This window comes from Bombina bombina, chromosome 4, assembly GCF_027579735.1.
Source record: "Bombina bombina isolate aBomBom1 chromosome 4, aBomBom1.pri, whole genome shotgun sequence".
Lineage (NCBI taxonomy): Eukaryota > Metazoa > Chordata > Amphibia > Anura > Bombinatoridae > Bombina > Bombina bombina.
The window spans coordinates 1,109,643,606-1,109,658,170 of NC_069502.1; the positions used below are offsets into that span (position 1 = coordinate 1,109,643,606).

A 14,565-nucleotide genomic window follows, 5' to 3' on the forward strand; every position below is an offset into this window, starting at 1 on the left:
TACGTTATATTGAAAAAGGCCATATCTGGTTCTGAATGCCGTTTTCCATTCGTGACCTTCCTTGATTCTAATCAAATTATAAGCTCCCTTTAAGTCTAATTTGGTGTAAATAGTTGCACCAGTTAGACGTTCCAAAAGTTCAGGTATTAGAGGTAAGGGGTACCTGTTTTTTATTGTGATGTTATTCAATGCCCGATAATCAATAATAGGTCTTATGGTACCATCCTTGTTTCTTACTAGAAACATTCCTGCAGCTGCAGGGGATGTGGAATGAGAAATAAATCCCTTACGTAAATTTTCGTCTAAGTAATTTCGAATATATTGAAGTTCCTCTTGAGAGAGCGGATAGATCTTACCATGTGGGATTTTGGAACCAGGTATTATATCGATAGGGCAGTCAAATTCCCTATGGGGTGGAAGGTTTTCTGCCTCTTTTAAATTAAATACCTCTGCCAAATCCTGATAACATGAGGGTAAACCATTATCAAGTGACGCTATGGTTTGATGTGGGTAACAAGTGTTTGAGCAAAAGGTAGAATCTAATGTTACCTTATTTGAAACCCAATTTATGGTTGGGTTGTGTTTCTTCAACCAAGGGTACCCTAGAATGAGTGTATGCTGATGTATGGATATCAGATCGAAAGATAAATATTCGGTGTGTCCCTGAGATGATGTTACAAGCAGGGGAACAGTATGATGTGTAATTGGCCCTTGTTCTATGAATGAACCATCTATTAACTTAATGGACACAGGGTTTTGTTTGCATATAACTGGTATTTTATTTTTATTTACATAGGTGGAATCAATATAATTGCCGGAAGCGCCCGAATCAATTAATGCCTTGGTTTGGATGTTTTTCTGGTCCCACTGTAAAAAAATGGACAAAGTCATGTGTGTATCATTTGAAATGCTGTAAATAAAGTCATTGGTTATTGCCTTACCATTCTTTTGTTTCTTCAACAAAGGACAAGTGGATACTGCATGTTCCTTTTGAGCACAGTATAAGCAGAGATTTTCCAACCTCCTTCTAATTTTTTCCTCTGGTGGCAGAGGTCCTCTAAGAACTCCAATCTCCATAGGGCTAGCACTGCCATGAGCTCTATCATGACTTGTTGTGACTTGATAAGGTTTCCTGGATGGGTTATCATAAGAGGCCCTCTCTGCTCTCCTTTCTCTCAAACGTCGATCCAAAGAAGTGCTTAATTTGATAAGACCCTCAAGGGTATCTGGGATCTCAAGACGGGAAAGTTCATCTTTGAGTGATTCAGACAAACCCAGGCGATATTGATTCTTTAAACTGATTTCATTCCACTGAGAGTCCTCAGCCCACATCTGAAACTCAGTGGTATAATCTTCCACATTTCTCTTACCTTGTTTTAAAGACCTCAATCTCATTTCAGCATTTATTTGAGTATTTGAGTCTTGATAGAGACTAGTCAAAGCAGAAAAAAAATCCTGTAATGAATCTAGGATAGGTTATTGTTTTCAAAAAACCTATTGGCCCAAGTCCTTGGTTCACCTTGTAGGAAAGATATTGTAGTACATACTTTAATCTGCTCAGTGTGATAAGTCTTGGGTCTAAGAGAAAATAATAAGTTACAGGCATTCTTAAATTCCCTGAACTCAGAACGTTTCCCTGAGAAAGGTTGTGGATAATTAATATGAGGTTCAGGTGGATCATGAGGCTTTTGTGAGACATAATCTTTAACTATTGTTTTAAGTGCTGCATTTTCAGTCTGTACTTCAGTCACTGCCCTTGCTAAGTAATCAAGTTTGAGATAGACATTAGTAAACTCCTTTTTTATTTCATTAGGATCCATAACGATAAATGAATTGAATCAAAAGAATTTTGATTGTCTTTTGGGCCTGATTATTATGTGGTATGTTGAAGTTTACAATTCAGAAAACAAGTATTTGTGCACTTTATATAAAGATTAGCCCTAAAATTAGAGCTTGTTGCTCTTTTTTGAACTAATCAGAAAACAACTTCTATGTATCCTGATTAGACAACATGAGGCATTTGATATATGATGAATTTAGGTATTAACTACAGACTTAGGTGTTAATAATGATAAAGATTTATAAATAAGATATATATCATATGTTCAATATATATTTATATAAGAGCCACAGATGGAGTAGAAATACTGACACGGTCATAATCAGCAATGGTAGTAACAGGAATGAAACAGAATGATCTCCTTTTACTTCACGCATTCACACACATCCTAAAATATATACAAGTACAGACACTCCGCAGACACACATTGTTTGTTTGTAACTGATATTGCAGATAACAGGATTTGCCCAATAATGCAGACTGGTGATAACAAACAGGCAGGTAAGAAGCTTAAAAGCTTTAGTTTTGTTCGAGTACGTTACCCCCTTGAGGACCGAGAGTGTTCCGTTACCGCACTGGGAGATCCGTGTCTGGGACTGGCAGCGTGTATGAATGCGGCTTACTTCCGGGTAGCGGTAAAAAAGTAGATCCGGCCGTTCAATGATCCAAGCTTGATAATAACAAAGTTGCGACAAGATCATAAGAGATTCAAAGGTAGCAAAAGTAAATATTGGTATTGTTACTTTGCTCAGGATTCAAATGATAGGAGACCTGAAATAAGAATAGCTACAACAGAGTAGGTATGACTTCAATAATCAGGCAGTGAATGAATGTTACAGGTAGTCCTTAAATAGGGAGGAGACCATATAGGAGGGGTTAGAGTTAAAGGTATACCACAGTAGTGAGGTGGGAGAGAGGACTTGGGAGGGTGGGAATTTTAAATTAAGGGATCTGGGAGAGGGTGGGGGTAGGATGTTGGGGGGGGCAGCTACATAATATTTAAAAAAACCAAAAAACATTTTATTTCAAACTGGGTACTGGTGCACAGTAAGGCAGTGGGGGGGGGGGGGGGGGGTTAGAGAGCTGTTTGAGGGGGGGATCAGGGAGAATGGGGGCTAAGGGGGGATCCTACACAGCAGAATTTTTATTTTTTTATTTTAGTACTGCCAGTACTTAAGATGGCGGGACAATTTTGGGCTGGGGGAGGGAAGAGAGCTGCTTGGGAGGGATCAGGGGGTGTGATGTGTCAGGTGGGAGGCTGATCTCTACACTAAAGCTAAAATTAACCCTGCAAGCTCCCTACACTAAAGTTACCTAATTAACCCCTTCACTGCAAGACATAATACACGTGTGATGCGCAGCTGCATTTAGCGGCCTTCTAATTACCAAAAAGCAACACCAAAGCCATATATGACTGCTATTTCTGAACAAAGGGGATCCCAGAGAAGCATTTACAACCATTTGTGCCATAATTGCATAAGTTGTTTGTAAATAATTTCTGTGAGAAACCTAAAGTTTGTGAAAGAGTGAATTTTTTTTTTATTTGATCGCATTTAGCAGTGAAATGGTGGCATGAAATATACCAAAATGGGCCTAGATCAATACTTTGGGTTGTCTACTACACTACAGCTAAAATTAACCCTACAAGCTCCCTACATGCTCCCTAATTAACCCCTCCACTGCTTGGCATAATACACTTGTGATGCGCAGTGGCATTAAGCGGCCTTCTAATTAGCAAAAAGCAACGCCAAAGCCATATAAGTCTGCTATTTCTGAACAAAGGGGATTCCAGAGAAGCATTTACAACCATGTGTGCCATAATTGCACAAGCTGTTTGTAAATAATTTCAGTGAGGAACCTAAAGTTTGTGAAAATATTTGCGAAAAAGTGAACGATTTTTTTTATTTGATCGCATTTGGCTGTGAAATGGTGGCATGATATATACCAAAATGGGCCTAGATCAATACTTTGGGATGTCTTCTAAAAAAAAAAAAATCTATACATGTCAAGGGATATTCGGGGATTCCTGAAAGATATCAGTGCCAATGTAACTCGCTAATTTTGAAAAAAAAAAGGGGTTTGGAAATAGCAAAGTGCTACTTGTATTTATTTCTCTATAACTTGCAAAAAAAGCAAAGAACATGTAAACATTGGGTATTTCTAAACTCAGGACAAAATTTAGAAACTATTTAGCATGGGTGTTTTTTGGTGGTTGTAGATGTGTAATAGATTTTGGGGGTCAAAGTTAGAAAAAGTGTGTTTTTTCCATTTTTTCCTCATATTTTATATATTTTTTTATAGTAAATTATAAGATATGATGAAAATAATGGTATCTTTAGAAAGTCCATTTAATGGCGAGTAAAACGGTATATAATATGTGTGGGTACAGTAAATGAGTAAGAGGAAAATTACAGCTAAACACAAACACTGCAGAAATGTAAAAATAGCCCTGGTCCCAAATGGTCAGAAAATGGAAAAGTGCTGTTGTCCTTAAGGGGTTAAAGGTGCAGGAAACCCCAAAAATGTTTCTCATGATTTGGTTAGAACATACACCTTTCCACTTTACTTCTTTTATCAAATTTGCTTTATTCTTTTGTTATCCTTTGCTGAAGGAACATCATTGAACTACTGGCAGCTAGATGAACAGATCTAGGTAGCCAATCATAAGAACCATTCAGCAGCTAGCTCTCACTACTGTAGGATATGTGTGCACATTGTGGTGACACTTGCACCTGAGATGTAGAACAAAGGTAGCTAGATACCTAGATAAATAATGATTTAGAATTTGTTCTGAAAATGAAATAAAATATAAAAAATATAAAGGAAATCAAAATAATAATGTAAGTCTCCCAAAAAACATCAAAAATATAAATCAACTCTTTCTGGGTGAAATATCAAATAACTCTTACTAGGTGGAATATCTATTTATCTAAATTTATTGATAGCTACAGATCAATATAAACTATATAAAATACATATAGACTAGAGCTAAAGCTGATACCTTATCCATTACAATAAAATAAGTCTCTTCTGGATCGCTATAAGCTCTACATTACAATATCTAAGAAACTTTAAGAAATACTATTGAGATATATATATATATATATATATACACAGTGTTCAGCATAAATGAGTACACCCCAACAGATTTGGCAGAAAACCTCTACTTACCTTTCAGAAACAACATATTCTATGGGACACTATACTACAAAATACTCCCACAAATATGCGGGCCATTGATTGCAACCAAGATTTGTTAATTTGCACCCACAGCAAAGTATTTTTCCTAACAAATTCATTCAAGACCATGTTGCAAAAATGAATACACCCCAATGAAAGTCATAGCAGCAAAGCTAAATGTATAACAACAGATTCCTATTTAACAAAAATTCAACTAGAGGTGAATCTAAGTATTTATTAAATCGGTGTCCAACAGACAGTTGATTATAAAAGGGCATTACTTACCAAAGAAACCCCCTTCCCCATGTCATGCTGTCAGCAATGGCACCACATGGAAGAGAAATGTCACAAGGCCTGAGAAAGAAAATAATTTCTTTACACAAGAAAGGTGAAGGCTACAAGAAGATTATCAAAGCTTTACTTAACGGTCAAAATACTGTAGCCAAAGTGATACAAAAATGTAACAAAGATGGAACTGCAACCATCTCACAGAGACGTCCAGGCTGTCCACGGAAGTTAATACCTCGACAGGAGTGTCTTCTGATAAGAAGGGCTGAAGAAAATCACCATGCAAGTTCACTGCAGTTATCTAAAGAAGTTTAAAAGCCAAATTGAGGTGATTGTTTCCCCTGACACAATTCATACACTGCAGAGGAATCTCATGCATGGGTGTCGTTCACGAAGGAAGTCTCTCCTAAAGCTTATGCACAAAAAAGCCCGCCTAGAATTTGCCAGGACACATCCTGAAAAAGAACACTACTGTTTTTTTTTTTTTGGAACTGATGGCTTCAAAACTGTATGTAGTTGCAAAGGTGAGGAGTACAATGAAAAATATATGGTGCCTACAGTAAAACATGGTGGTGGCAGTGTCCTTCTGTGGGGCTGCATGAGTTCTGCTGGTGTCGGGGAGCTGCATTTCATTGATGGTATCATGAAATCACAGACGTACTGCTCTATATTGAAAGAGAAGATGCTACCATCACTCTGTGCCCTTGGTCGTCGTGCAGTTTTCTAACATGACAATGATCCAAAACATAGACAACAACACATGAGCTACTCAGCCAGAGGCGTACCTAGAAACCACAGGGCCCAGGTGCAAGAATCTAAGAAGGGCCCCCACCCAAAAAAAAGTGAATTTTTTTTAACATTTAACACAGAAAAAAAATGTGAATCAGATTAAATGTCTGCAAAAGGAGGTACCCTGTGCCCACAGTCTGTGAGATGGTCTGACCCCCTATTACTGTATATAGTGACACTGTTTAACCCACCAGTACTGTATATAGTGAGTCAGTGACACAGTTTGTAATCTGCCGGTGAGATGGCTGACCTGACCCTACCCGCTCCAGTATTTTATAAAGTGACCACAGTAGTCTGTGACATGGTACTGCCCCCGTACTGTATATAGTGGTACTGTATAGACTGACACTGTTTACCCCCCGCCCCCCCCATGCTGTAGTAACAAGGTCTGTAATTTGCTGGTTCCACAAACATACACACACACACACACACACACACACACACACATACATGCGTAAATACACACACAGTCACATACATACATACACACACACACACACACACATACATGCGTAAATATACACACAGTCACATACATACATACACACACACACACATACATGCGTAAATACACACAGTCACATACATACATACACACACACACACATACATGCATAAATACATAAACACCAATGGGTAAAACAGAAACACTAACCCCTGTAGTCAGAGACACTGGTGAAGCATCATGTCACACTCGTATGATATCAGTGCAGGCAGTGGCAGGTCAACCTTTTTTTATTGTAAAAAAAATAAATATATATATATTTTTTTTTTTGGAAGCTGGGCCCCCACAATTGAGGGCCCAGTCGCAATTGCGACCTCTGCATCCCCTGTAGTTTTGTCCATGTACTCAGCACTAGTAATGACTGTAGAATAAATAAGAAATCCCCGTGATGCGATATGATACCAGATAAAAACAGTCCTGACACAGATTATCATATAGACTGGAATAAGGAAAACATCCACTTATGATTCGTATCCCTGAAGATTCGCTAGCTCTGAACGTTTCACCTCCGTGAGGTTGCAGGCACCAAAGCGCTTATTGATAGTTCAGCTGCGTTGCTACTGTGTGTTCCAATACAGCCACATCTGGGTTTGGGTTCACTGTCTCGGTATGTGGGAAGAGAGCCCGATGGAACAGTCCAGCAAACATCAAACAAGGAAAAGAACTCCAGAATGGCTCAATCAATAACACTTTATTAAGGAACAAGTTTCCCAACGTGGGCAAACAGCATATAAGGAGTTAAAAACAATAGAAAAATAGAAGTACAGCACACATCCCAGCCAAGGACACGTTTTGGGATTGCCCCGTGCTCACAGTAAGCCAGGTTGGTGCTACTAGGTCTATTTATATATTTGCACGCTCTAAGCACCTAGTACATGCTAATTTAGTTACACCTGTTATGCATAGAAACAAGCACCGCAAACTTGGATCGTGACACCAATACATATTAGATTAAAAGACTATAATGAGTGAAGTTTAATCCATTAAGTGCATTAAATGCTAGAGAGAAATAACTAAATGTATTTACATAAGTGCTTTTCTCACACATATATATGTACAAAAAAGGTGTGCTAGCTGGAGGCTCTGGTTCAGCTTGTATCAGTCGTTGGTATCTTCCTTTCCTTCCTTGGTTGTATAACGCTAGGTGCAAAATAGTGGTGCTGAAATATCAGACAATACACCATACAAAGGTGAATATCTGCTCACAGTGTATATTGCAGGTTACTGGCTCCTTCCCAATATGAAAAGACAATATCACAGATTCAGTTAAAAAAGTTTGTCTTTATTTGGCTCAACGCAAAAGCGTTTCAACGGTCCCAGCCGTCTTTCTCAAGAGCAATAAAAGTGCTTTACAAACCAAAGCATGGTTTTTATTGCTCTTGAGAAAGACGGCTGGGACCGTTGAAACGCTTTTGCGTTGAGCCAAATAAAGACAAACTTTTTTACTGAATCTGTGATATTGTCTTTTCATATTGGGAAGGAGCCGGTAACCTGCAATATACACTGTGAGTAGATATTCACCTTTGTATGGTGTATTGTCTGATATTTCAGCACCACTATTTTGCACCTAGAGTTATACAACCGAGGAAGGAAGATACCAACGACTGATACAAGCTGAACCAGCGCCTCCAGCTAGCACACCTGATCTATTCACACAGACCTTGGGAGAGACTGTAGGGCGGCTGCGGTTCACCAGAAGGGGAAAGTATTAATACATATTATACAACTGTTTGCATGTATATGTACAAAAAAGCAGGCAAAGTTGGCTGATACACTCTACAGAACAATAAAATGCCCCTAGAGTCAGAAGCATACAATGTCTAAATGAAGTAAAAAATAAAAATGTATATAAATACCGGATAAACTAGGAGAGGTAAGCATGAACAACTAATCAATAATATAAACCACTACTACAGCGATATAGATGAATGTTGAATGATAAGCAACCAAAGTCAGTTCTAATTTCTTAGGTATTTCAACAATAAGCACTAGCATTGGAAATAGTGAATATAATATCTGCATTCTTAATATTTAAACAAAGATACAGAAAATATATTGTAGTTTAGATTAAAGCTAAATAAATAGCTGTAATCGGCTCTATGTAACTAAGATAGAGCAATGGTTGAGTAGTAGGTCACGTTTCAATCCCATATTATATGATACAATTATCATCAGCATTATGTTACATTATGTGCATTGTAAAGGGAATTCAAGGGAAGTGAGCCTCACATAGGCTATATGAATGTACATATATGCCTAGATAGAAAGGTCTTATTAAAAGATAACGCAAACAAATGGATAAGACACTTATGGAATTTGTGTACATAAATATATGTTTATATTGATTATATTAATTCTATTTACACAGGCAGGCAAAGCAAAGCACACAGCAGTAGGAAAAAATAATAATAATTTAGAACCATATAAATAATTTTGTATGAATAACCTGCACAAGGATAGTTAGAGCACATACCTTAATGATGATCAATTAAAGTGTGGCTCCTAACGATATCAATAGGTAATATATATTTATTATATTAAGTATTATTTTACAATAATTTAGTTTAAGGGGTACTGATGACCACCTGAGTCCTCTACACAATAGTGGTATCCCTGATATAAGTGTTCCCAATGATTCATAATGTCATAGTCAGAATTAAAGCCTTTTGGGTACCTCATACCTAATTTAAAGATCTAGAAGGTTTCTCTACGGTTAAGGTCCTTAACTCTATCACCTCCTCTCTTTGGGCATTGTACAAGTTCAGTCACGTGCCACCTCAAGGTCTCCACCGACTGATTATGTTGGTGGCTAAAATGTTTGGCCAGTACTGAGCACTCTTTTATGCAATTGATATTACTCAGATGTTCATGTATACGGGACCTCACTTCCATAGTAGTGAGGCCCACGTATTGAAGTTTACAAAGTACATACGAGATAAGGTAAATTACATAACCCATACTGCAGTTAATGCATTGGGAAGTTTCATATCTATCTCCTGTAACATAGGACTCAAAATAGAAGGATGGATATAGTCACAAGCTTTGCACCTAGAGCTACCACACTTGAAGGTACCATAGCTGTTCCTGTTTTAGATAGCACAGTCGGAGATAGAATATTCCCTAGAGTGACACTCCTCCTATAAGAGAATCTACACCCTTTGTTTACAATATCCTTAAGTTTATTATCTGCTAGTAGAATTTGAAGATTCTTCCTAATAATACTGCAGATCTGTGCATATTGGTCACTATGACTCGTTACAAAGGTTATCTCTGGTGTATCAAAAAATTGATCTACATGTTTTTCCTGTTTTGGATTTCTCTAGGAGCTGCTCCCTGGGAATAAATTCATCTTCCTTCATAACATTAGTAATAATTCTCTTGCCATATCCTCTTTCAAACAGTTCCTCATCCAGCCTATTGCACTCATCCCTGTAATCATCGCTCCTAGACCAATTTTGTTTCATTCTAATAAATTGCCCCTTTGCTATGGCTCTGGAAATATTTTTCAGATGATTACTAAAAGAGTGCAGGAGGTTGTTCTTAACTATTGGCTTCCTATATGTCTTGGTTTCAATTTTATTCAGTGCTTTATCATTCATCAAAGTAATATCAAGATAGTTGACAGTGCTTTTGTGCCACTCCATTGTGAATTTAATACCCATTTTGTTGGAATTTAGGTATTCAAGGAAAGAGATTGCTTCTGTATGAGACTACCTCAACACCAAAATAAGGTAATGTATAAATCTCCTGTAGAAGACCACTGAGGATCTGAATGGGTTTCTATCTCCAAAGATGTTGGACGCCTCCCACCAACCTAAAAATTGGTTTGCGTAAGAAGGGGCGAATTTTGCACCCATGGCTGTCCCACATCTTTGGAGATAGAACCTCCCCTCAAATTCAAATAAATTATGTTCCAATAGATATTGGATAACATTAACAAAAAAGGTTATCTGTACTTGTTCAAACTCGGTGGTGGTAACCAGAAAATATTGAATGGCACGTAGTCCCCAAGAGTGGGGGATTGAGGAATAAAGGGAAACAACATCTATGGTTACCCAGCTGAAGCCATCTTCCCAGTAAAATTTCCTTAAAGGGACAGTCAACCCAAAAACTGTTTTTACTCATACAGATAAAGTTGACTAGGATAAATAGTTCAAACTGTAGCCCAATTTCGCTAAATATATAGTTTTAAAATTACTTACTACATGTCCCTCGGCGGTTTTGAAATGGCCGCCAGCCCCCTCCTCTCCCCATCTTCATCCCTTCCTCTTCTGCCAGTGATCACAGTAACTTTGCAATCCTCCACGTAATTCGAATTCAGCCACACCTGGATGGCAACCCTATAGGGGTTGCTTGTGCACCTTAGGTAAGGTGTAAAAAACTGGAATACGTGGATGGTCTATAATCCGAAAATCAAAAACATCCTTGGATATTAAACCCATTTGTAAAGCTCTTTTTACCACAATAGAAATCTCTTTTTGTATCAGTAATGTAGGATCATATGGTACTTCTTTGTATACTTCCCCTTGGGACAATTGACTATTAATCTCGGCAATATACATACTTTTATTCATTATTGTTATGGCTCCGCCCTTATCGGCAGTTTGAATAATTAACTCTTTGTTATTTTTTCGGAGATATAATTGCCTCTTTTTCTTTTTTAGAAATGTTACAGGCCTGATGTTCTCTTGTAAGTTTCTTATACAATTTATCCAAATCCCTCTTTACTAGCTGGTATGAATTTACTTTTCTTCCTAAGACCAAATGTATTTAGACTGAGTATAGTATCATCATTACCACTTTCATTTTGGGGGGATTTATTAGAAAATAAACTTTTTAATTTGATTGATCTAAAGAATCTAAATAGATCTTGCTCAAACCTAAACAAATCCAGATTCTGCATAGGGCTATATAATAAGCCCTTATTAATAGCTAATTTTTGTTCTTCAATAAGTGTATAGTCCGAAATGTTGATGATTAAGTCATAAGGTTAGCAGTTCACTGCTGGGGTTACCCCAAATTGACGGTACACAGTCAGTAAAGTTCTCTTTACCTTCCTTCAATATCTCCGGCCTCGTCCCGGTCTCCTCAAACCTCTCCGGATTGGTTGGGATCTGGGTATTGTATCCTTTGAAGCCCTTGTGTTTGCGGCCACCCTGGTGACCTCTTCTTTCGAGTCCTCGGTTAAAAAACCGACTGAAGAATCTGTTTCTCTTCCTGCAGCATTTTCTCCTTGCTGCCTGTATCTCGGATGCCATTGGTTGCGTGTTTCCCCTGTTTGTGGGCGGTGACCAAACCAATCCGGTTTCATAATCCTCAGGATCCCTCTGAAACTTTGCTCTCTTTCTGCATTCCAGTATTTTACGGTATTCAGCTTCTCCATTTTCAACATTCTTCACTAGAGTGCTGCATGTGTCCACCGTCATCGTCTTGTTCAGCTCCTCCCTCAATATGGCGACCTCCGTTTTTTGCTTGACTATTTCTGCAGAAACTCTACGGTAAGTATCATAAGGTCATAGGAACATTTGTTAAGTATACTGGTGAACAATTTACAGTACGCTTCGTTGTTAGTCATTAGATCCGTTTTTACCCTGCAGTACTCTGTTAGCGTTACTGCGTGTAGATCCAGAGCAGTGTGTTTCTTGGTTTGTCTCTCAAACAACTTGCCATTTATCTCAGTCTCTTGTGTTTTTAAAAACTCACTCGAACCTTTTACTGAGGTTATGATTCTGGCAACGTCCATATCCGTGTATCCAAACATAGGTAACCCAGTGTCTTCTGGTTTGTCATTGTCGGACATCTCTGGACAGAGTGCACGTAGCCAATTACAGCAACCAGCAAATAGTGATATTTAACTCACTCAATAGCACAGCACTACTGTCAGATGCAGGCCAGTACAAGAGTGCTGTAATCCCTTGACAGTCACAAATCTATAAACGGCAGCATCTTATAGCAGATAAAAATCTTTATTCCATCATACCTGGGTTAAAACAGAGTGATGTTTCAGGTACATAACCCTTAATCATACATAGCTCAAACCAAATGATGTGTCCTTATATAGGCCTACCTACACTCCACCTAGTGGATTATTTTATACTACAACATGTGTCATTCACAGTAATTCTATTTGTGTTATATAAAGTGCAGGTAAATTATTAAAAACAATATGCAAAATATCATAGCAAGTGTATACATAGATATGGACCGCCAGCTTCATATACACTTTTTTAAACAAAAGCCAAAATTTTAAACAATTTATAAACAATCTATAAACAATTATAGTTACAGAGAAATGGCTATAGGAATAAAGTATAATCCAATTTGAAGACAGAGGCTACCCTGTAAGATTAATTCAGGGAGAACTAGCTAGAGTACAGTCCCCAATAGACCCCTCTCCAAAAACGGAAAATAGACAATTAATAGTGGTTATGGACCACAACAATCATAGTGGTGAAATTATGAAAACAATAAAAAAACATTGGTCTATCTTACAGGGTTACCATCCAGGTGTGGCTGAATTCGAATTACCTCCTATGCCTGCCTTTAGAAGGAGAAGAAATCTTAGGGATGAGTTGCTGTACAAAGAAGTGCAAAAAAGTTGCAACAGTGTTACCTAGTAGGAAAGAATCAGGGTTGTTATCCGTGCCTGGGATGTGGTAACTGCAATTTGATGATAAAGGGCCCTATTTTTGTTCATCCCCTTACTGGTAAAAAATTTAAATAAGGGGTTTTTATTTGTGCAATACAAAATTTGCAATTTACCTTATAAAGTGTCCATGTGGAAGAATTTACATCAGAGAGATCACCCGTAGAGTCCCCAATAGAATCATACAACATAAAAGTAATATTAGGTGCAAGAATCAAGAGGCCCCAGTATCTAGTCATTTCTTACAGTGTGGCCACAATATTAGTCAAGTTCGTTTCCAGATAATTGATGCAGTACCACATCCCAGGCGGGAGGTGATAGGGAGTTGATCCTTAAAAGGAAAGAGGCATTTTGGATTTATAAGTTGAATGCAATGCAACCCCAGGGTTTAAATAAAGAATTGGATTATACTTTATTCCTATAGCCATTTCTCTGTAACTATGCTTGTTTAAAGATTGTTTATAAATTGTTTAAAAATTGTTTGGAAATTGTTTTTTTTTTAAAAAAGTGTATAGGAAGCTGGCGGTCCATATCTATGTATACACTTGCTATGATATTTGCATATTGTTTTTAATAACTTACTTACACTGTATATAACTCAAATAGAATTACAGTGAATGACACATGTTGTAGTATAAGATAATCCACTAGGTGGTGTTGTAATTGGGTGTTGATTGAGCACCTGAGTGTAGGTAGGCCTATATAAGAACACATCATTTGGTTTGAGCTATGTATGATTAAGGGTTATGTACCTGAAACGTCACTCTGTTTTAACCCAGGTATGATGGAATAAAGATTTTTATCTGCTATAAGATGCTGCCGTTTGTGGATATATGGTCTCTCTGTGATGCGCCTTCTTCTCACACGATTCTGCCTTTGTATCAGAGAAATAAATTTTTTTGATTTGTTGGGTTAGTTAAAGGATTACTTTCTGTTATAATTTTTAAGCTAAACAACTAACATATTAAAGTTAATAAGCATTAATTAAATTCTACTGACCTATATTTTCTCCAAAACGAAGTTTCATAACGTTCTAAAAGTTATATCTTTTATTCGCCGGTGATGTCACATTATCCTGCCCACTATTTTCAGCACTGCATGTTCAAAATACTTAAACCAATAACTTTGTGTTTAAAGCGCCATTTTGAAAACTAGGTATTGTAAACGGATTGGTACAGAGCAAAGGATACCCATGGAGTGGGTTTGGAAAACAATTAAATTTGCAGACAAGATTTCTGATATACGGTAGAGATATGTTAATGAAATGCTATTAATAAAAAGCGTATTTGGGGTAGTTAGTTAGTAACAGGCATAGAA

The 14,565-nt window shown here is 37.5% G+C and overlaps 1 protein-coding gene across 2 annotated transcripts in view; it reads left to right on the forward strand.

Moving 5' to 3' along the window:
• Nucleotides 1–14,565, forward strand: part of HHAT (hedgehog acyltransferase) — a 1,153,474-nt gene that overhangs the window by 159,730 nt on the left and 979,179 nt on the right. Inside the window, exon 1 of one of the 2 annotated variants that reach the window (XM_053712383.1) lies at nucleotides 10,301–10,333. The exons of the other annotated variant lie outside the window; for it this stretch is intronic. Coding sequence (XP_053568358.1) covers nucleotides 10,307–10,333 — 27 coding nt within the window. The 5' untranslated portion in view covers nucleotides 10,301–10,306. Of the gene's footprint in view, nucleotides 1–10,300; nucleotides 10,334–14,565 lie in introns of those variants that run through there. 2 annotated transcript variants of the gene reach the window in all.